This window comes from Colletes latitarsis, chromosome 2, assembly GCF_051014445.1.
Source record: "Colletes latitarsis isolate SP2378_abdomen chromosome 2, iyColLati1, whole genome shotgun sequence".
NCBI classification, from domain to species: Eukaryota; Metazoa; Arthropoda; class Insecta; order Hymenoptera; family Colletidae; genus Colletes; species Colletes latitarsis.
The window spans coordinates 23,755,305-23,776,304 of record NC_135135.1 but is presented as its reverse complement, the minus strand read 5'-3'; the positions used below and the strand labels follow the sequence as shown (position 1 = coordinate 23,776,304).

Below are 21,000 nucleotides of genomic sequence, written 5' to 3'. Positions count from 1 at the left end.
ATTACCCAATTTTAATAATAAAATGGGGAAGGTCCGAATGGCGTACAACTTGGGCATGTACCAACGCAGGAGAATTCTACTTGTTCGTTCGATGTCTGCTAATAATTGGAACATGATCTTTCTTTTACTCCGAATTATTTCGAGCTTTTGTCTCGAAGATAAACATATGATCGACGAAGACACGGAAACGGAGAAAGAAGCGCTGGAATGCGTTCGAACGCACACGAAAACGCGACACGTGTTGCTTTTTTCCTCGCTCGCGACCCCTTTTCGCAAGACGAATTTATTAGCGGCCCCGAATTCAGCGCCCATAGTCGAAAACGTAGGAAACTAATATTATACACCGTTCCAGACAGGCAAATCGATCTGCACCATAACTCGAAGACTCAACCTACTTCGAAACATCTTTCCTAGCTTAAAAAATATCCAAGTGTGTTTACATTCAAGGGTCTCGCCCCTGGAAGAGTTGCAGATACATAAAAAAAAAATAGACTCAAGAGGGAAGGTCCTTCCAAGCAAACGTATTCAAAGTCAAGGAGAGTCTGAGTACCTTTTTTCCGTAATTTCATGTCCACGTTCGAGCTGCTACACAATGTGTAAAAAAGAAATATTTTGCAATCGAAACGAATTTAAAGACGGCACTGTGAGGGGTCGCGACCGATAGTTTGAGAAACTATTCTCTGGCGTGTTCGTGGAGCGACGACGATGGTCGACGACGGCGACGTCCGCGTCGCGGGGCGTCAGCGCGCGGCCAAGCCGGCTCGGCGCCAAAATCAGCTCGCCAGTCGCGCTTTCCGGTCGGTGTTTTATAAATACTGCAGACACTCGAAGACTGCAGCGAACACGGGAGTCGCTGTAAAATCACAAATCCCGACGGACATAGTTACGGGCCCGTTGCACGACCGTGGCGAACAGATTCTCGAACCCGAGCTCGAACGTCTCTCGAGCATCGTCCCCCGCGTCCGTCGAATTCGCGATCCGACGGCTACCAGCGTCTCGTAACCGGCTGCTGACATTTCCGTGGATTAATTGTGTCCCGGGTTGGCGAGCAAATTCTTGGAACCGAGTGGTCCGGGAGTGAGTGAGTGAACGAAAGTTCGAGGCGTCTCTTGGGAATCGTAGCCTGTCCGAGGAAAGTGATAAGCCAAGTGTTACGCGATGCTGTGATAACGGACGATAAAGTGTAGACGTTCCAGGCTGTAGACGACCAGCTTAGGGGGAAACCATTTTCCATTTCTCGATCACGGTACGAACACGCGTCGCTTTTCGATGATATTTTAATAACGAAATAAATATCATTGCAATTAAACATTTCTCGAGGGGTACCATATTGCTTAAAAATTGAAAATTATGATTTGGAAATAAAATAAGAAATGAGGGGGGGGGGAGAAAAATAAGGGAAACGTTGAATTGTAATTTATTCTAAGAAAAATGGTCGATTTGTTGGCGATTGACTCGAATAAACGATTGGATATTGTCACAGGAACCTCGAAAATGAGTTCTACTTGAATTGCACGTTAAAATTTTTAATATAGAGTAGAATTTTGATTAACCGGCGTAACGTGGACAGAAGCCGGCCGGATGAATGGAGGACCATCGGTGATTGGAACCATATTTATGTGTACGGAATGAATTTTTCATGTAGGATGAAATGTAACCTGTTTTTTAAATGCATGCATGTTTTTGTTTTGTCGATTTTGCATTCGAAGCAGATTTTAAAACACTCTTGGAAATATTTGTTTCGGTTATGTAACTGTTCTGAGCGAAATAATAACGAATAACAAAGAATCGAGGAAACTGTGCATATCGGTTTTAAGTACGGTTCTATATTGGTTCGTTAATGGTTCTGTACCAGTTCTATATCGGTTCTATAAGTGTTACTTTTCGGTTCTTGTATCGGTTCTATAACTGTTCTCGTATCGTGTTACTCAGAAAATGAAACTGTTAAATGTGCGTCGTTGGTTTGTGATTCTAGAGCGACGATTGTCCATTAAATTTGTTCCTCGCGAATGGAGAAAGTTCTTGTAAACAAGTAGATAAATTTATTTTCCGAGTAATCGATACGAATACTACAATTTCGTCGTATTATCGATAATTCAAGATCCAATTTTGGATTCATTATCGTAACTATTAACGAACACGCTATAAATCAAATAAATAGTTCGTACTATATCTATTAGTACTTCGATCTGTTATCGTATCATTATATTTAGACGGCTTTATATGATGCTACGAAATTCAATACCCCTGTACAGAATTAGGTCAGTTTACCAGCTTATATTCTAATTACTTTGTAACGTATTTAGCGTAGAGAGCTAATCTAAATTTGAAATTCCGAAAACTAGGTTAGATTAGGTAAATTTCACCTGCAAAATTTAATTGAAACTACATTTTCGCTCCGTGTATCGTCAAACAAATCCAAAACATATTGAATATCCCAAGAAGAAACAAAATTACAAAAGTTCTTACCTATACAAATTATTACAAATTCATTTATATATTGATTTTTATGTGAAATTACATAATAGTGTATATAAAATTCGCTATGCTTCGCTATAGCGTTCATTGAGTTGCGTAGTAGCGTTCGTCGACGCGCGAATCAAATCGTCTCTGTTGTTTAAAATAATCGAGTTCGCAGCAAATGTTAGAGAAAGGGGACGAATTTCCGGTGAATATACGAACGATATAGTCAGCGTAATTTGGCGGATGAAGAGGTTCGTCTGTGCCGGCTGAGATTTGCGGCGTTTCGTTTTCCAACTTGCGCAACAATTATCGCGGATCGAAAATACTAGCTTAAGCTCTATACAAAGGAATTACATAGACACAATTTATTTAGGGCAATAACACACGTCCACGAATTATTACACAACACGTGCACTCCATGACAACACCTAGTAACACCAGATTCTCAAACGATTGTCAAATTTACTATTTTTTAACATTTATAATTTCACCTAAGCCCATATCGAAACAAATAAAGTGTCTTCTCACATCTTTCACATTCCTCATTCAAGATGTGTAGTTGCGTTGGAATTATTATGAACATAGCAGACGTAATTAGAGACAGTAACTTCTAGACACCCACTTAATATTGGATCAGATTTGCCAAAATTTGATTATCAGCATCATTTTCCCCAACATATCAAAACTTTTCTAGCTTCACGCCCCAATATATTTCCTTAAATATCCAATTAATATCGAATGGAGCAAGTATCCCCTAAAATTTTTCACAATTTTCGCATTCTCCGACGCCGTGGGGTTAGCAGTATTTTTCTGCGACATGCTCAGACCTTTCTCGTCTCATCCCCCGTGCCCGCATGAATGTTTCATGCCCCTCGATGCTTCAGCGCCGCGAAACCGCGTTTTCTCCATCGGAAGTAGCTGAACATCAAACGCCAGGGTGATTCTTTTCACCACCCCCGCGGCACGATACACGTTCGAAGTATCTTTTTCCTTCGAGTCGAAGTAGCGGTCGGAGCAAGACATCATTCACAGAACGTTTTTCTCTTTCGTTCATGAATGGTCCCAGCCACTTTTGGAGCGCCTACGAGCTTTGTGTAACTCCGTGAAAACGCGTCGTTAGCCAGCCAGCACAAAGGGCGCATTATCTAAAACTTACGCTTTCGCTTTGCGGAACCGAGCGCGCGTGATCGCGGTTTAAGTGGCTTTCGACAAACTTTTCCCCCCTCCATCGTCGACTCGTGCTTTGGCAAACGCATGAATTCTCAACGGGGATCTTGTTGTTGTATAACGGCGCCAACAATGTTCCCCTAAATTTCTAATTCTGGTCGCGTTCGAACCCAAAGAAATTCATCGAACACGATCGAACGCTCCCCTTCCACGCTGCGCAGAAAAAATGCTAATTAAAAAAGATCTTTACCTTTCTGCGAGCTAATTAGCGTCCGCCTCGAATTTATCGAAGCGAATACTCGAGTTGTAAAGTTCGAATTTCACTTTTATAACGCGAAGATTGACAGATAATTAAGCGAACTTGAACCAACGTATATATTCAGTAGTTTTCGACTCGTTCGTTAAACTCGTATTCGCGTAATCTTCTGCAGACGTCTTAATTCTCAATCTCAAGAATGTTATCGTTAATTAGCAGCAGAACTCGCACGAGCTCGTCGATCTCGGATTCCCAGAGTTGAAATTAATATTTCGTTAAATTTCATATTCCAGCAGACCTCCGTGAAGCCCTCGTTTCTTACACTAATGCTTCAACGAAGTACGAGCGTTAATTTTATCTGCAATGTGCATTGAATTTTCTACGATGGTTCAGAAATGAAACAGAATGGGACGAATACGTTTCAATTGTCTAGAATCGAACTGTTTACCTGAAAATTGAATGGAAACGAATGAACCGAGAAATTGAAATAAAAAGCATTGGTATGTCCCATAAATGATGATTAAGGGGTCGAAGCAACATCTATTACCCTTACACGCCCTTATAATAGCACTGTGCTGTCGCGGCGTTCAATTTTATCGGGGTAATTCGTTCCAATTTTCTGGAATCGGAATACAGTCGAACCTGGCTTTAACGATCATCAGGGGTCCGGCAAAATTTCCTCGACATGACTATTATATGCTAACGACCCGTCAAAATTACCTTCAATTTCAACAAAATTGCAGTTTATGATAAAAAAAGAAGAACGAGACGATACTAATGAATAATACACACGATTTTAATCGGTGCTCTAATTTCTGAATCTTAAAATTTAAGCTCTTTTCAACGATTTCACGTGGACATTTCAAAAGTTCTCAAGCTTAATTGGTACGTCGGTGTAATACGCTCGTTTACAGGGCATACGCACAAATTAACATCATTATAGCTTTTGGTTCGTTATAGCCGTAACCTCGCTGCTTCCTGCTCGTTATGATCACGCTCAACTGCATCCAATTTTCTTTATTTGTCTGTTTGATTTATTTAAGGTCCTTATTTCTCGAAACACGAATACAGACATTTTATAGAACCAGAGAAGAAGATGTTGACATGTTTAAATCACCTATGAAACATTTTACACCAAATATTTTATCGAGCAACTCCGATCGAATTTTCGTTTCAACGATGAAACGAGCCCTCAAAAAAAGAAATTGAGTCAAACAGTAAAAACTGAAAAAGGGCACTGCGTCGGAGAATCGCCGTGGAACATATCTAACGGACCATTTATTACCATTACACCCCTTTGTAATAAAATTCTGCAGCGGGAAGGTTGAATTCTATGGAGCCAATTCGTTTCAATTTTCCAGAATCGAACCAGACCGGGACGCTGGAGTTTTGGGAAGATTCGATGACCTGATCGCTGCGACCACGCGAAACGACATCGAGGTCCGTTCACCGCGAAATGACAGAACGTGAGCCCCGCGATCACTGCGTCGACCACACCGAATTGTCGAGCGCGTACACGACTTTTGGCTTCGATTCGAGCCCGTGGCGCACGATCGACGACCGTCCGTCAGAATGAGCCTAATGAAGAAGGCCATCGGCGGCTCCATTCACAGGATACGAGAGTTCGAGCTAGAAAAGGTAACTCGATTGCGTGTCCTACGCCCCCCACGACCACCCGCTTTTCCTCGTTACACGTCGATCGTTCCCTTTTCCCTCTTCCCTCTCTTCTCGGTCGAATAAACTTGTCGAAGAACTTAGCAAACGTTGATTAAAAATTGTGGTCTTCCATTTTATTTGATGCTTTCGAGTCTGATCTTAGAACGTGCCCATCATGACAGAGTTCAGAAGACTACCCGAACAATTGTGCAATTACACGAATTGGGAGCGGTCTACCATTTTATTTTGTTCTTTAAATTCGAGTCTGATCTTAGAACGTGCCCATCGTAACAGAATTCGGGGACAAAGAAATTTTTGTAAGATCGCTGAACTTTAGAGGAACCCAAATATTCGTTTTTTCGTTTCGTCGAGGCGATCGATGAGCGACGATTCTTTTCTCGGACCCGCGATCTTTGAATTATTCGCGTACGGACGGACGACACGGTGCAGCCGGGTCTCCAGTCGTCGAGATCCCGAAATAGTGGTCGTGTCTGCAACATTTACATCGAAACCGAGGAACGGGCAATCTCCTTACTCCTTGGCACTAAACCAACTTTCGCTCGATGCTCACTTTATGACGATGCGCGACGCGATTGTAACCTTTAACACTTGGACAAGTTATACGAGGAGTTGTTTGCGGTCTCGCGTGTAATAAAGCAGCGTCTGGGTCCTCGTGTTGCCATTGTTCCAGAGGACGGGCAATAAATCCTGCTCTTTTAGCGCCGACCAGTCTCGGGTCTTACGAAAATTCGGAACACCGTGTCACCGATTGCGAGTTCGAATCGAAAAATTCAGAAAACGAATCTGTCGAAACAGGAACGTGGTACGATAAAGAGGATGTAGAACGTCTATTATGCAACAACGTTTTTATCGTAAAAGTAATCGAAAGGGGATTCGAGAAACGCAACATGGCCGACGCGGTCATCGGACTTGAACCCGATTGAACTTTCGTGGGAGTATCTCGATCGGAATATCCGGCTGCCCGAACATCGAACACCTTTGGCACCGTTCGCGGGAACCATGGAACAATATAAAATTAGAAATAGTCGAGAAACTCACTGCCAGGATGTCCCGAATATGTCAGCCCGAATGTATCATTAATCCTAATCCTACCAGGATGTAATTCGCGTACCAAGTTTGAGTAACTGTACATTCTGCGAATAAATATACACGCTAACGACGTTTCGCGTATTATTAACGCGTCGACTCAAAGTTCAAGGCGTTCGTTTGTTCTTAAAAAAGATCCTCTCGAGAGAAAGAGGACCTCCTTTATTTTATTCGATAGTCTTTTTTACTACCGAATTTTTTACGTTCGCTACGAGACTATCAGAGGCGTTAAATTTTTGTTATACTTAGTTAATGAATCCCCAGTAGGTTGCATAGTTATGATTCCAAACTTTTGATCGACGGTGTACACGCGTGGTTAGCTTTGAGCGAAGCTGTATCGACGCGAGGATATATTTCACATCGAGATTGACATCGAAATACCTTGCTGCTATTTCCCGCAGCATGATCGCCTCGTTTATCTGATTTAAACTCTCAAACTTCGTCGTCAGAAATTATCAGCGGAGCAAACCGGGTGTCGGCTGAAGTGGATACAAGGGAAACATTAGCTCGCTCGTGAAGGGACTCTGCAGGTCCCTGGGGAATGTTTTTCTGCAGAAAAATTCCTACAAACTTGTGTCCTATTCACTCTATACTCGAGTTATAGCGGGTCCTGTGTTGGGGAATAATTCTTTCAAAAGATAGAGGTAGTTGAACTAATTGCACTCGACTATTTCAGTATTCCATGTCCACGCATACATTATACATGAAAATGGGAAGTTTGTCTGGTTAACAAATGGCAAGAACGAACCTTGAATATGGGACTATTCTTATAAATAATACCTTGTTAAACAGAGAGGGTAAGGTAGCCAATGGTTTATATTAAAAGAGACACACGTTTCTCGCGTGGACTCGTATAGTGTCCCATTGAGTGGGAATTTGTTATTTTTTTAATATTGTCTCTTTTCCTTCACGTAGTGAAATTCTTATAAATCTGAAAATCCGACGCGAACCGCCTCCCACTCGATGAGCCTCGCAACAGATTTTACGCGTCGATAATTCACAGTCTCGTCGCGTCTCGGCGATCAAACATCCCCCGCCCACCAACTCCTTCAAACCGCAGAATCAGAGTTCCGAGTGCAGGTTGCGTTCGCAGCACGCCGCGCTAAATTATGCAACGAATCCGCGAATCACGCTCGACTTCTGTATACCCTCTGGCCAGTTGGATAAAAAAAAAAACAAAAAAAAATTTACCGACCCTCCGCGAATCGGTGTTTCCGAGAGCCACCCTCGAACAAATCATTCGTGGCTCGGCCGTTGTCCGTCGATCGAAACGCGAGTCACACGCGACAAATCGATCATTTCTCGCGCATCGAACGCGCCGCGAAATAAAAGGCGCGAATTCACGTCGTGTCTTTAATTCTTGCGTGACCGAAATATTCGACGTTGTCGAACAGCTTTTGCACGGCGAAAGAAATTTTTCAACGCATATTTAGGGCTAAAGAAATTTTCTCTTCGAGCGTCAGATCAATGGGATAATATGTTCTTCTCTACGCCAATGGGTACGGACTCAGCTGCAAAAGGATGATGTAATATTATTTCTTGATCACGAAACTATTTTCTCGCGTTAATATCACGCCATTTACACTGTACTTAATTGCGAAATTTAGACATATCTGCATAAATGAAATGTTATCTCTGTAAATGTACAATTTTCAAGGGATCTTGACTTGGACAGTTTATGGGCTGTCTATGCCCAATTTTTACACTTTTTATCCGTTTTTAGTTAACTCAGAGTCCCAAAAATTATAAATAAAACATAGTAGAATACTTTTTCACGCCATAATTCGAACAGATGTCGAGAGCATCTCTAGATACGGAGAACTGGCGTGGCAGTTAGCGTGTTAATCAATGTAAACGTGGTCTCCGAAGTTGCTATTGTACCTACTCGTTTCATTTCTCGTCGACTTCATTCAAGAAATATAGCGTGGGAATGGTATGTTTAGTCGAGCTCGTGGGTCGGTTACCTGTCAACAGCTCATTATGATGTCAATTATAGAGCGCCCACCCTAGAAGTAACTTTCTTCTCTAGAACGAGCATACTGTACACTCGTATACTCCTCTGGTTCTTAATAATTATCATTCAAACTGACAAACTTACAAAATAATTAAAAAGATCGATTCGAATATCCAAAATCCACAAAATTCAACATCTATTCCAACAAAACGGTGACTTAAATCTCACTTAATCTCGCGCGAACTACGTCAGACTCCAATTTCATCAAAATCCCCTAACAACGGGCGCCAGAAATGATCGATTTGGCGTGTAATGGCTCGCGCGGGAGACGGAAACGTATGGCGCGCATCGAATTAAAAATAGACGACCGCCTTGGATCGCGATCGTCCGAAGCCGAGTTCCGCGATGTTCGCGCGAACGTTTCTTCCTCGAGCATCGATCACGATCGAGTCGACTCGCGAGGAAAACGTGATCGTTCCGTTGTCGCGACTGTTGCACAGATACCAGATCTCCGATCGACGAGTTGAACCTTGCTTTCTTGGCGAACAGGTGAATCTGATCGACGAGTTCGATATCCTGCAAATCGTCGGCGAAGGATGGTTCGGCAAGATCCTGTTGACCGAGCACCGCAGCACCCAGACGGAGATGGTGCTCAAAGCTCTGCCAAAGGCGTACACAGGCATCACGGATTTCTTCCGCGAGTTCCACTATGGTCTTCACCTGGCCGCGCACAGGAACATCATCACCACCTACGACGTGGCCTTCGAGACCGCTGGATTCTACGTCTTCAGCCAGGAGTATGCTCCATTAGGTGAGAAACCCTCCTGGTAGCCGAGTGGACGCCTATGGATTCGTGGACACTCGAGCTAATTTTATTCGTTGACACTTTACCGACCGAATCTGTCGTGAAAATAGAAAATGCTATTGGATTTAATTACGTTATAATAACAGAACGCGAACCCCTACTGGTCGGTAAAGTGTTAACATCTCGATAAAATCACAATTAAAATTAATAGGAGATCGATAAGTATATGGTGATCTAGCCTCTAGCCATCTTGAACATAATTTAACTCTGTAACAAAAGGTATACCGAATACCTAGGTCTAGGTCTATCGTCCAGACTTCATTTAACCGAGCAAAAATATTTAAGGCTGGTCTATAAACATATGCTCGCGGAGGATTAATGACACCGAGAACTTTTTTTTTTATCGCTGGACCAGCCGGCTCTGTTTCGTTGAAATTATTTTGGTCGTTTGTCGTTCGACTTCCAGGAGACCTAACGTCCAACGTGACGGAGACTGGTCTCGGCGAGCTGCACGCGAAGAGGGTGGCCAGACAGCTGGCTGCAGCGGTGCATCATATCCACAGCCGCGAGCTGGTGCACCGCGACATCAAGCTGGACAACATACTCGTGTTCCGCAGCGACTTCTCGCGGATCAAGCTATGCGACTTCGGCGAGACCAGGCGGGTCAACACCGTGGTCAGGCGACACAACGAGTGGCTGCCATACTCGCCGCCCGAGGTATTGCAGATCGACACTGACGAGACGTACAAGTAATTATACGATTGACCATTACCAGCAATTAACGCGTCCCCCGTCATGAGCGATCAAACATTTGCTAAAATTACATTTCTCCGTCAACTACAGGCTACTTAAAATTTTTATCGAAAGTTTCGCTTACGTTCATTCGCTCGTCTATTTAACACGTGTACTGTCACACTGTAACTCTTGAAAGAAAAATTTTTCAAACGAAGATCCTCGGTAATTCGTAAGTTGAACGTTTGAGCCCAGAAGTTCAGGAGTGGTGAACTCCTGGGGTTGAAATGTTCAACTTGCTAATCACCGAGGTCCATTTTACGAATCATTACTGTAACTATCCCTTTAAAAATAGGTTTTAAACTATTTTTGACCGCGATGAGATTAAAACAAGTCGCGCGTGTCCGCGTTAAGGGATCCGCGGGGGGTATTGGCGTAGCGTTTGGAGCGTCGCGAGCTTAGAATGTTTGGGAACCCCTGCGTTAAGCAACGTAGCCAACAGACAGCGTTTCGTGTAGGGAAAAGCACATTTGGCGGCTTGCGCCCAACAAGGGTATCGCTTAACAAACCACTCGAGCGTGGCTCAAGTGCCTCGCTATATTTCTCCCGCCCGACTGTACGTTGCGTTTCACGTTTTCAGAGCTCTCGCGTCGCACGACGTCTGGCAATTCGGCATTGTCCTATTTGTCTGTCTGACCGGATGCTTGCCGTGGCAGAAGGCGGCGTTGGACGACCCGCGGTACACCAGATATCAAAACTGGCACAACGCGACGCTCAACATAGCCAAGAAGCCGAAATTATTTCAGCTGATCAGCTCGCGGGCGCAGAGGTCAGTTCTCATCGGGCGCCAGCGCAAACTCAATTGCGACACCCCCCTCTACTTCGACAGAATTGGGCAAATTTCGTTCGATGAAAATTTTGCATAACATAAAAAAAAAACATTCAGTTTGCTGAACCTAGTAAGTCGTACGAAAGAAATATTAAACCTTCGGTGTTGGGGGTTGTTCAAACCCTGTTCAATTTTCAAACACTCGTGGAAAATAATTTTTTTTAAGTACAGATTATAAGGAGGTCAGCAATTCGCGATTTCTACCCCTTTGCACGTGTGAAAGGACTCAAAAGAGTAGAGGAAATGATTTTAAATATATATCTTGGAGTTAAGATTTCTGGCTTAACGTTAGTACGGACTTCTGAACAAAGTTTGGTCGACTTTGTCGTTTGATTGCTCGGAAAACAGAGTTCCCTCGAACGGGAAACGCGTAAACACCGTGAAAGAACGAATGGAAGTTGACACTGAAAGCAATTCGTCCGCGGATACGTACAGGGAGTTAATATAAAAAGAGTAGAGCTTTTCAGGATCGATTCTCCTCGTGAAAATAATCAAAAGGGTTCGCGGACGGTTATAGACTGCATTGTCGCGGGGTGTGAAACGACGATACGCGGAGATGCTTCCCTTTCAGCTTCGGTTTATTTTCGAAATGAGCCTGAGGACGATTGCGGATGTAAGCTCCCCTCGTTGAACAGTTTATTGTCCCGGAAAGAACGGTGTCGTTAAACGCATCGAGACATTCGCTCTTTGGAGATGCAAATCAAAACGGAGGGTAATTATTCGGGTCGAGTTTACTCGTCGTTTATTGCCACTGAAAAATTGTCTAGCCTTCGTCTTAGAAAATTATCTTCGTCTCCTGTATTCTATGCGTAATTTATCCGACTTTGAACGTACGGTACCAACGTTTAGACTTGCAGATCGTTCGAGACATCTCGGAGAGCGCGTCAATCAGAGAGATCTTGTAAAACGTGTTAACACTTCCCGAGCTTGAAACTTTGATTCGACGTATCTAGAAACTGTTCGAACCGATTTCCGGGGCATGTCTAACGATCCTCATCAATGTTTCTCAGAATGTTCAAGCGACTGTTGGACCCTAAGGCGGAAAAGAGGCCCGTCAGCGTCTTGGAAGCGAACAAATACCTCGAGGACAGGTGGTTGGCCAAGCTCGGGGCGGAGAAGGCCATGAACGGTAACGCGATCGATCCGAATTAAACAACTCCTCTCTCTCTCTTATATCCGCTTCATTGATTAAACGTTTGCACAGGTGGCGCCGACGAGAGGGACGAGCTCTGCCCCTCGATGTACAGCTTCCACAGCTCCGTCGAGGAGAAGAATCAGCTTCTTCACACCCTGACCACGTACGGGATCGAGACGACGGTCGACAGAGCAAAGAAGAAGGATCGTATCAGGGAGTGGATCCAGGCGAGCGCGATCGTCGAGGAGTACGAAGAGGACGAGTCCGATCTTAACGAAGAGATCCATTTTTACGAGGACGAGGACGAGGAGCCGTCCACGATGAAGGGCAGACACTTCCCGGAGACCAGACCGATCGTCAAGCAACCCGACGAGACCAAACGACACAAGCACCACCGATCGAACAACGTGTCTACGGCTACCAGGAGGAGGCAGTCGGTCAAACCCACCGAGAGGAAGATCCCGTTCGCGCCTCAGGTCGCCGAGGAACGCGAGACCGTCGCTCGATTCGCGAGCTTCCCCAACGGCGATCCCAGTCTGGCGATCTCCAACGGGACCAACGGCAGTTTGATGGTCGGTTCCATAGCGGAGGAGACCAGATCGATCGGTAGAAACGGCCAGGTGGTCAATAGTTCCCCATTGAACGGTCTGAACGGTTCTCGAGACGACGTCGTCGCCGCCGCGTTACCCACGACCAGCGGCTTCAATCCTAATTTACCCGAGGAAACTCCCGGGAACTCCGATCCCCAAGATCGAGCCGCCCCGCAGGGAGGCGCCGGGTCAGATCGAAGTTTGCCCAGGAGCCCGCTGATCCCGGCGAGAAAGCATCGCTCGCAGACCGCCCCGTTTCCGGCCCCGACGTCACCCGTCCTGAACGGAAGTCACGCGGACTCGACCAAGAGGAGCCTGTCGGCCGCGACGCTGCCGACCACGCAGACGGACAGGTCGTTCCCGGTACCACCGATTCAAGCCAACGGCCAATCGACGCCCGCGAGGGTCGAGAATCGATCCGCGGCGCAATCAATGTCTCGAGTAGAGAATCAATCCGTTGTAATGCTGCCTGCGGCCGCGGCGGTGGCGGCTCGAGTGGAGAATCAATCGAGTAACGCGCCTACGGTCGCCCGAAACGAGAAATCAGCTGGTCCAGCCGGTGGTCCGGGCCCACTGGCGCCAATCAATCCGCTCACGATGTCGGTGGCCTCGCATTTGGTCATGCAGAGCTTCAACGCTCTTCAGAATCTCAACACCGATCAGAACGCCGCGTCCAAGAACAGTCCTACGTCCACCCCTGTCAAAGTCACACCGAAGAACAGTCCCACCGTGACCCCTACGAGAACCTCCACCACCCCTCCCAGGCCCAGAATCGCCAACCGGAGCGAAGAGACGACGCTTGGATACGGCAAGGATCCTTTCGAGCACTACGGTATCGCGCAGGGTGTCGTTATGAAGATCGAACGCGTCCGACGGGGGTCGATGGAGAGCCCCAGCAGGTCTGTCAGCAACTGAGGATCGTCGCGGGGCTGGGGTTGACGTCTAGAAAACGTGGGAACGCGTGTACAACACTGTTCTCTAAAGCGATACGACGTGGGATATCTTTTGGTTGGGTGAGGATTTTGGAAGAGTCGTGGACATCGTCCTGGTATGACGGAATGTCGGGTGGAGATGGTTAAAAGTTGATGACGTTAACAAATAAGATGGCTTTGATCGGTAAGACAACTCTAGCAGGGCCTGTCGAGCACTTGTGAGAGAGTTAAGAGCGTAGCCCTCTGGAGGCGAGCACGGGAGGAAACGTCACAAGCCTTCGACGAAGACTCTGACTATAATTGAATACCGATGACATATCTCGAAGAAAAATTGCTAGGCAAGGAAAGTACGAACATTATCAACAACTCGAGTCTGCTTATAAATAAATTTATAAACCTCCTGCTATGATACAAGTACGATTTTGTACTGCGTATTGGGACGGTTGAATGATTTATTCTACAATGAATCGAATACGTATAGAATGCCAAACGAAAATAATTTCGTTTCACGAATCAACGTGCAAAATACACCGTTTCTAAGACAAATTGCACGGGGCTGCATCGCACGGTTTAAAAGAGGAATGCAGGAAGATCGCTTGCGTCAAAATAATTCGAAAGATGCAAAGTTGTAAACGACGTTACGTAACCGGACGAAGGATCTATACGAATACGAGCGACGTTCGGCTAGTTCGACTTTCTACAAAGTTTGTATTAAACGGTATGACACAACTGTACCGTTTAAGATCATCCGATCGTTGGACGCGAGCCACGTCGAGGTCGACTATAGCGATCCATTTGTTCCTTCGTGCCGATTCTTACATTGTGTAGGTGGTACATAGAACACGCTCCGCTGAATAATTTATGAATTATAGCTGCTTTTATTGCCGATGACAGGGTGTCGACGAATCGCTCGGAAAAAGGACAGCAAGGTAACGATCACCGAATACGTCGATATTCAACGACCGTCAGTGGCGTAGCCAGACATTCCCCAAAGGGGTGCAACTAAAAATTAACGCATATATATTGTGACTATCGAATTTTACAAAACTTATAGAGAAACTGATTATTCAATAAATATTAAAATACGAGTAGACGAAAGTATCTTTTCTTCTTAAATTTAATGCTCTGTTCCCCCAAAATTTGACAAATTTACGATCTACCGTTAAATGAAATGAAAGAATTATTTCTTTTTGATATTTGCTTTTGTCTTCTAGAACGTGTTTTAAATTATTTGAATGGTGCAGAGAATCAGTTGCACCCCCAACCTGGGTGCGTCACTGTCGCCATTTATACCAATTTCAACAGTTCGTCGTCTATTTCAGGAACCATTTGCATATCCTGATGGTCGATCAGTCAGCGACAAACGGATAGAATTTGGCACGAACGCGCGGAAAACGGCTGCGTCCACGTTTCTCCGCGATGTCTCTGTCGGTCCTCTCGATCGCGGAGGACGATTCTCGATCCCGATTCCTCGAGACTCGAGCGACCCGACGGACGATTTAATTGACTGATCGCCATAACCGATTATAGCGTTCGTAGGACGGTATTAGCGTAATTGAAATGTAAATATTACATTGCACACCGTGAGAGGTTCCCGTTTCTCCCGAGTAGTTCAAGGTGTGGCCAACGGAATGTGACCGTGGATTAAATTAATTGTGATACCAGAAAATCCCTAGAACCATTTTACGAATCCCGATCGTCTCGCGTACGATCGTCGAACGTCGCCTTGTGTACGTTACAAAGCTGTTGTATACTTGTCATTTTGTACCGTTCTTTGCGTCAGAGTTGGGCAAATTTTATTCACGAATATCGAAGAAACATCCAAAAGATTGCTTGCAAACGTTTCATGTTATTATTTGCGATAAACGCACAAAGCAAAAAATGATAACCTTTCGAAAATTCGTGTTTGTTATTCGTGAACAAAATGTAATCAAGGAGAAAATTGAACGTTGGAAAATAATATGAAAGACAGCGTGATCTCGTGCTTGTTTGTTTGCAAATTTATATTTATAGATCGGTCTAAATAAGCTTCAACCATCGAGGAGAACCCCACCGCGTTGGAAGCGTTATCGAAGCTGGTATAAACTAGTCTATAAATATAAGTAATAAAAAAGAGTTCGCGTAAGCATCTAATCTTATTTTCGAAATGCAAATAGTTTCTATAAATAAGCAACGACTAATTACCAGTCCGAAACAAGCTATTTTTATTAACGTTTTGACTCATGCGTTTTGGGTCGCCTATAGAATAAACGTAATTATGTAACGTGTAAAATATAGGATTAAATTGTAAGTATTTAAGAGAAATAGTAGAAACTAGAATAACGATGAGGGTAGGTAAGGTTTATGTAAATTATTGTTTTTATGTTATATCGTTTGGCATATTTTCACACAAACTGCTGCTACTCTATTGAAACTTTTTAAATAATAGCAACTAAAATAAAAGATTAGAGACGATGCTGTTCTTAAAAAAAATATTACAATATCCCTCGTTGTAATCTCGTGAGAAGGTAATCTCGTTTACTTTGATGAATTTCTCTTTAAAGGATAACTTGCCCCAATTTCCAAAACCATTTCCTTTCCCACAGATTCGTCATCGATCCGAAATCCGGTTTATTTAATTAAAACATTCGTCGATCGCGTTTATCGATCATTTATGTCTTCCCCTGTTCAGGTCATAATCGCCACGCACTAAAAACGATCCTGATCGTCAGCCCGGCTAATAATACTCGACCGATCGACGTTCCCGTGGTCGATACGAACCCCCATAAATACCGGTCGCGGTCGTAAAGTATAATTGTCTCGGCGGCGATAAGCATTTTTTTTCCATTGGCTTCCAGCTTGTATCTCGTTGCCGCGTAATTAATTACGATTAAAAAGAGAGTAGAGGGAACCGTATATATACGACGGTTGAGGTTGGAAATGCTCGATACTCTCGACGCTCGGGTGTGCGTGTCCGTGGCTCTTCTCGCGCCGCCGTCGACTTCGTCCTCCGGGCGTCGGCGTCGTCGAGGCGACGCAGCCACCGGAGGAGGGTCACGGGGGTACGTGTCTGGCGATATGGAAATAATTACCGGGCGGGGCGAGCCACGAATTAATTAAGAGATACGTAAGTAGCGTATATTGCGCACGAGATGCAATTACGTCGTCTTTGAATCCAACGGGGGCGACCAACGCCCGCGAGACCTAACGAACTGCAGGCCAACCGCTCGCGATAGATCTTTGATACTGTTCTATGGAAGCCCACGGCCTCCCAATGACATCGATCCTCCCGAGTCGATCCTGACAGTCGAGACTCTCAGCATCTTTAGTGCCAGCGGTCATCCAGTCACGTAGAATTTTCCCCTCCCAAAAAACAGAGAGAGCAACGTCCAAGGAAAGTGAAAAATTTGTGTCCCAAATCTCTAGACCCAAACTGATGAAATTATCTGGTTATATTTTTTAATTTTATCTCGTACGAGTTTCTTTTAAAAAGTTCTTGTAACAACGCTGTTTTGTAAATATTTTACTATAGATGATACTACGAACAGCTTTTATGAGAGGAGTTTCTAGGTAGGGTAGACTTTACATTGCGAAACATCGCACTAAAGTCCTTTACGACGTATGAATCTGTAATGGACGTTGACGCGGTAGACTTTCCTGCGACAGAATCCTTCCGAGATTTTAAGTTTCCCGCGACGGCCTTCTACAGCAGGAAATTCTCCATCATAAACACCCACAGACCCCGGTTAATATCGAAGAAGTTCGCATTACAATTTTATTCGCGGTGTAATCTCGCATTAGAGGACGTTACGTTACACGTTTATAATACTCGTACCTTCGTTGCATTACGAGACGCTACGAAGATTATACCTGGATATACAGAGTGGACCGATCGAATGGGAAGTAACGATTCGTGGCTATAAATATAGCGATGGTGTCGTTCTTTGTGGCGAGGGTTTCGGGAAGCTCCCGTGACGATCCACAAGTGCCAACTTGTCAGCTCCGCGCAGTACACATTGGCATAATCAAATACAGAAACGAACGGAAACGAAGCGAGAAGCTTCCGACGGCGTGGTAGAAAACGTAGAAATCGAATATAGGCGGCGAAGACCAGAATAAACAACTCTAAGCTTAGCCGTAATGTAATGTGAGGTTCGAAATTCCAGGAAGGGCATAAAATGTTGCCAAGTATTTTAAGGTTTTCTCGCGACGAAATGACAAGTGTAATTGAAATTAATGGTAAACAAGTTTGCCTGCAATAAGATGTCCCCAGGATCCAATAAGAAGAAGTTAGTGTAGTTAATGGAAGAAAAAGAGTATGGTACAAATGGCGTGACTGTACAGTAACAAATGGCCTACTGCTTACAGTGTTATACAAACCATGTATTCTATGATTGCTATGACAGCTACCAGCCAGTAGATTTTTCTAAAATTCCTCAAACGATAATAAATTTATATCGACGACTAGCAAGAGTTGGAATTCGATTCTCTTTCGAACTTAGTCCTCGTTACTTTCTCGCCAATATGGCGGAAAAGAATCGCCCTTGGAACGAAACTGGAACCAATCCAGGGAACGTGGTCCCGGAACGGGGGTTCCCAATTCGGGATTCCGGGGCCGTCACCTTCTGGCAGCGTTAACGCGCGAAAGTGCGGATGAAAATTAATGAAAGCGCAATTGGCGTTAATGGCGTTGGCACGGCTTCCCCTGTCCGAGGGCCGGCAAACTCCGGCATCCTCGTTACGGCACCGCGACGCGACGCGTTTCGGGGGTCCGTCGTATTCGTTCCAAAGCCCGTGATCCGCCCGCGACACGATCCAGAACCGAATTCCCAGCGATCGCGCGTTACGCTTCTATTTACGGACGACGGCCACGTGTAACACTACGTTTCGACGTTAAATCCCGTCACGGCCTTGATGTTCCATGAAATTACTACGATACTCCGAATGGCGTCGCGACGCTAGTCTCGAAAGGTGTACCACCGGAGGTTTCAATCAATGTTATATCTTTGATCGTTGGGATTATTTAAATTTACTCTAAGAAGGATCAATGAAACTGTGGCGACACTTCCAGCGCTCGCTAGCAGGGGGCTACGCTCAATCAGTTTTTCTCGCGAGTGCTCGACCGCCCACCTCATCCATCGAGTCGCTATATTGCTCAAAAAACCTAGTCAATGTACGACTCTGAGAAAAGGGCAACGTCCACCACTTTCTATCGATACTACAGCAATGTAAGACATCCATAAAAAGATCTCGATCCAAGATGCTACGCTCAATAGCTGACGCCCCATGGTTTACATCCAATCAAGCTCTCCGCGACGACCTTGGCATCCCATTCATTACGGGCAGCGTTCGCGAAAGAATCAACTGCAAATTGGATTCTCATCTAAACCCGAGCACATCCACTCGTCGAGGACTGAGAAGATACTCTGGCCCCGGATCGACTTTAAACGAGGCTCCAGGAGACAAGACCTTCTCGGTAGAGAACTCGTTACGTTATTCCTGAATCTGTCACGTTAACCTATAGAATTCTGGATCGCTGGTGCATTGTATAAAATAAAAAAAAAATTCACTTTCCAGTTTATCTACAGCGCGTAGAATATATCTAGAACGGTGGAATTAATTACTTCTACCGGAGGCCGCTTATCGTAGGAACGCGTGAATAAATTTGTAACGTGAGATCGTGAAAAAGGAGAAAAAACCAAGACACGAGTTGATAAAATCATAACGCAATATAATAAGAAAAAGGGGGGGAGATCGTATTACCTCGTGCCACGAACACCTGTAGGAACAAGCGTCCCCGCCATTTTCTCCGAGAAGTGCGCGCGTGCTAGCGCGAGCCTCGTTCGTGCTGCTTGTTAATTAACTCGCGATCCGGTAATTGGCCGCGATAATAAGTCGCGGTTCTGGCACGCGGGGTTATTCCTACGGGTCATCTTGCCCTCTATCCGCGATTCTGTTCATCGTCCGCCCCAGGAAACGTTGGCGACGATAAAAAGGCGCACTCCCCTGGGGTCGAGTCGTTTTATACCCATTTCGGTTGTTAAGCCAGGAAAATTCGTGCTCCGAGATTATCTTGCGCTAATAGCTCGTTTGACTTTGAAAAATTCGCGTTTACGCGCCACGCTGTCTCGTTGGGTCGACCACCGTTTAAAAAGGGTTCGTTGATCCGTAAAAATGAGCAACTTTCTCTTAAAACAGGATTTAATCTTCAAGACGGGTCGTTTACTAGACATTCTACATTCCTGTAACACGATTTATCTGACACAAACTTCTGAAACTTCATCGACGGAACAGATGCGAGTTAGCTAAAATGGATACGAAGGAAAAAATTGATGCCTCGAAGATGGAATGTTCGACAACCTTTAGGAAAAATTTGAATAGGACAAAAAAATTTCTAAACTCTTCTAATTAAATATTTTTAGTTGTGGGAGTCAATTACAATCATTTTTGGTGAACAGACATACCCTCGAAATCCTACGCACTTTCGAGAAAAAAATTCCTTATCGAAAATCTAATGTGAGACCAGAAATGGCACCTCGAAATTTCATGCGTATGTTTAAAATATCGTAACTCCTGAACAGATTGGACGATTTTAATCTTTAAAAAAGCAATCAACGCGTATTTTAGTGAAGAATATGTAGAAATTTAAAAAATGTTGGAAAAGTTGTTCCTTGACCGCGTAAAGTGAGAAAAACCCCATAAAAGTGGTCCAATACCCTGTATAGTGCTGAAATGAAAGGTCATTTCTTCCAACACTAGCCGTGAATCGTTCAAGTGGTTAACTGTACAATTCATTGGCAGAATGCATAGATTTAAATACCCGTCCCAGATGTATCTTCGTGAATCTTTCGCGTAAAATTAACTGTAGATTTATTGACAACCTATTTACATCTCGCGTGTGTCCGAAAGTAGGACACAAATAGTGGGGGATGTGACCGTCTCGACTATGACTGACGATTCTAAGGAATTCGACCAACGTCGACAGCTTCTAATAAATATTCCTATCGTAATTTTGTACAAAATTATTTAAAACGGTGACAGATATCTCGCGCTCGGATAGTTTTAAAACACAGCGCGTCGTCCGCAATCCCCGCGTTTCTCCGCGAACAATCGCGTTTCATAAAAAAAAAACGTCCGCGGTAGCCGGGAACGTGGTGTTGCGTGGCAAAAAAAAAAGAGGAGAGAAGAAAAGCCTCGAGACTCCTTGCAGAGGAAAACCCTTGCCATTAACGTCGAAACAGGCATTGCGGAACGCATCAACGACCCCCGCGAGGCGAGTGCCCCGAGGCACGCACCGAATAAGCGAAAATTCCCGGGCAGAAGCGCGAACGACGC

At 44.6% G+C, this 21,000-nt stretch overlaps 1 protein-coding gene across 2 annotated transcripts; it reads left to right on the top strand.

Moving 5' to 3' along the window:
* Window positions 1–797: 797 nt before the first annotated feature.
* On the top strand, window positions 798–16,137 carry LOC143350319 (uncharacterized). 2 transcript variants are annotated; one of them, XR_013081085.1, is made up of 8 exons: window positions 798–1,246; window positions 5,248–5,524; window positions 9,153–9,414; window positions 9,875–10,157; window positions 10,781–10,969; window positions 12,040–12,158; window positions 12,234–14,615; window positions 15,009–16,137. XR_013081085.1 is itself a non-coding variant. In XM_076782367.1 (7 exons), the coding sequence occupies exons 2-7, from the start codon at window positions 5,459–5,461 to the stop codon at window positions 13,667–13,669; spliced, it is 2,355 nt and encodes a 784-aa protein (XP_076638482.1). In that variant the 5' UTR covers window positions 798–1,246; window positions 5,248–5,458; the 3' UTR covers window positions 13,670–14,961. The 2 variants fall into 2 exon arrangements, 1 of the variants encoding a protein (XP_076638482.1); XM_076782367.1 differs by lacking the exon at window positions 15,009–16,137 and having other exon boundaries at window positions 12,234–14,961.
* The last annotated feature ends 4,863 nt before the right edge of the window (window positions 16,138–21,000 follow it).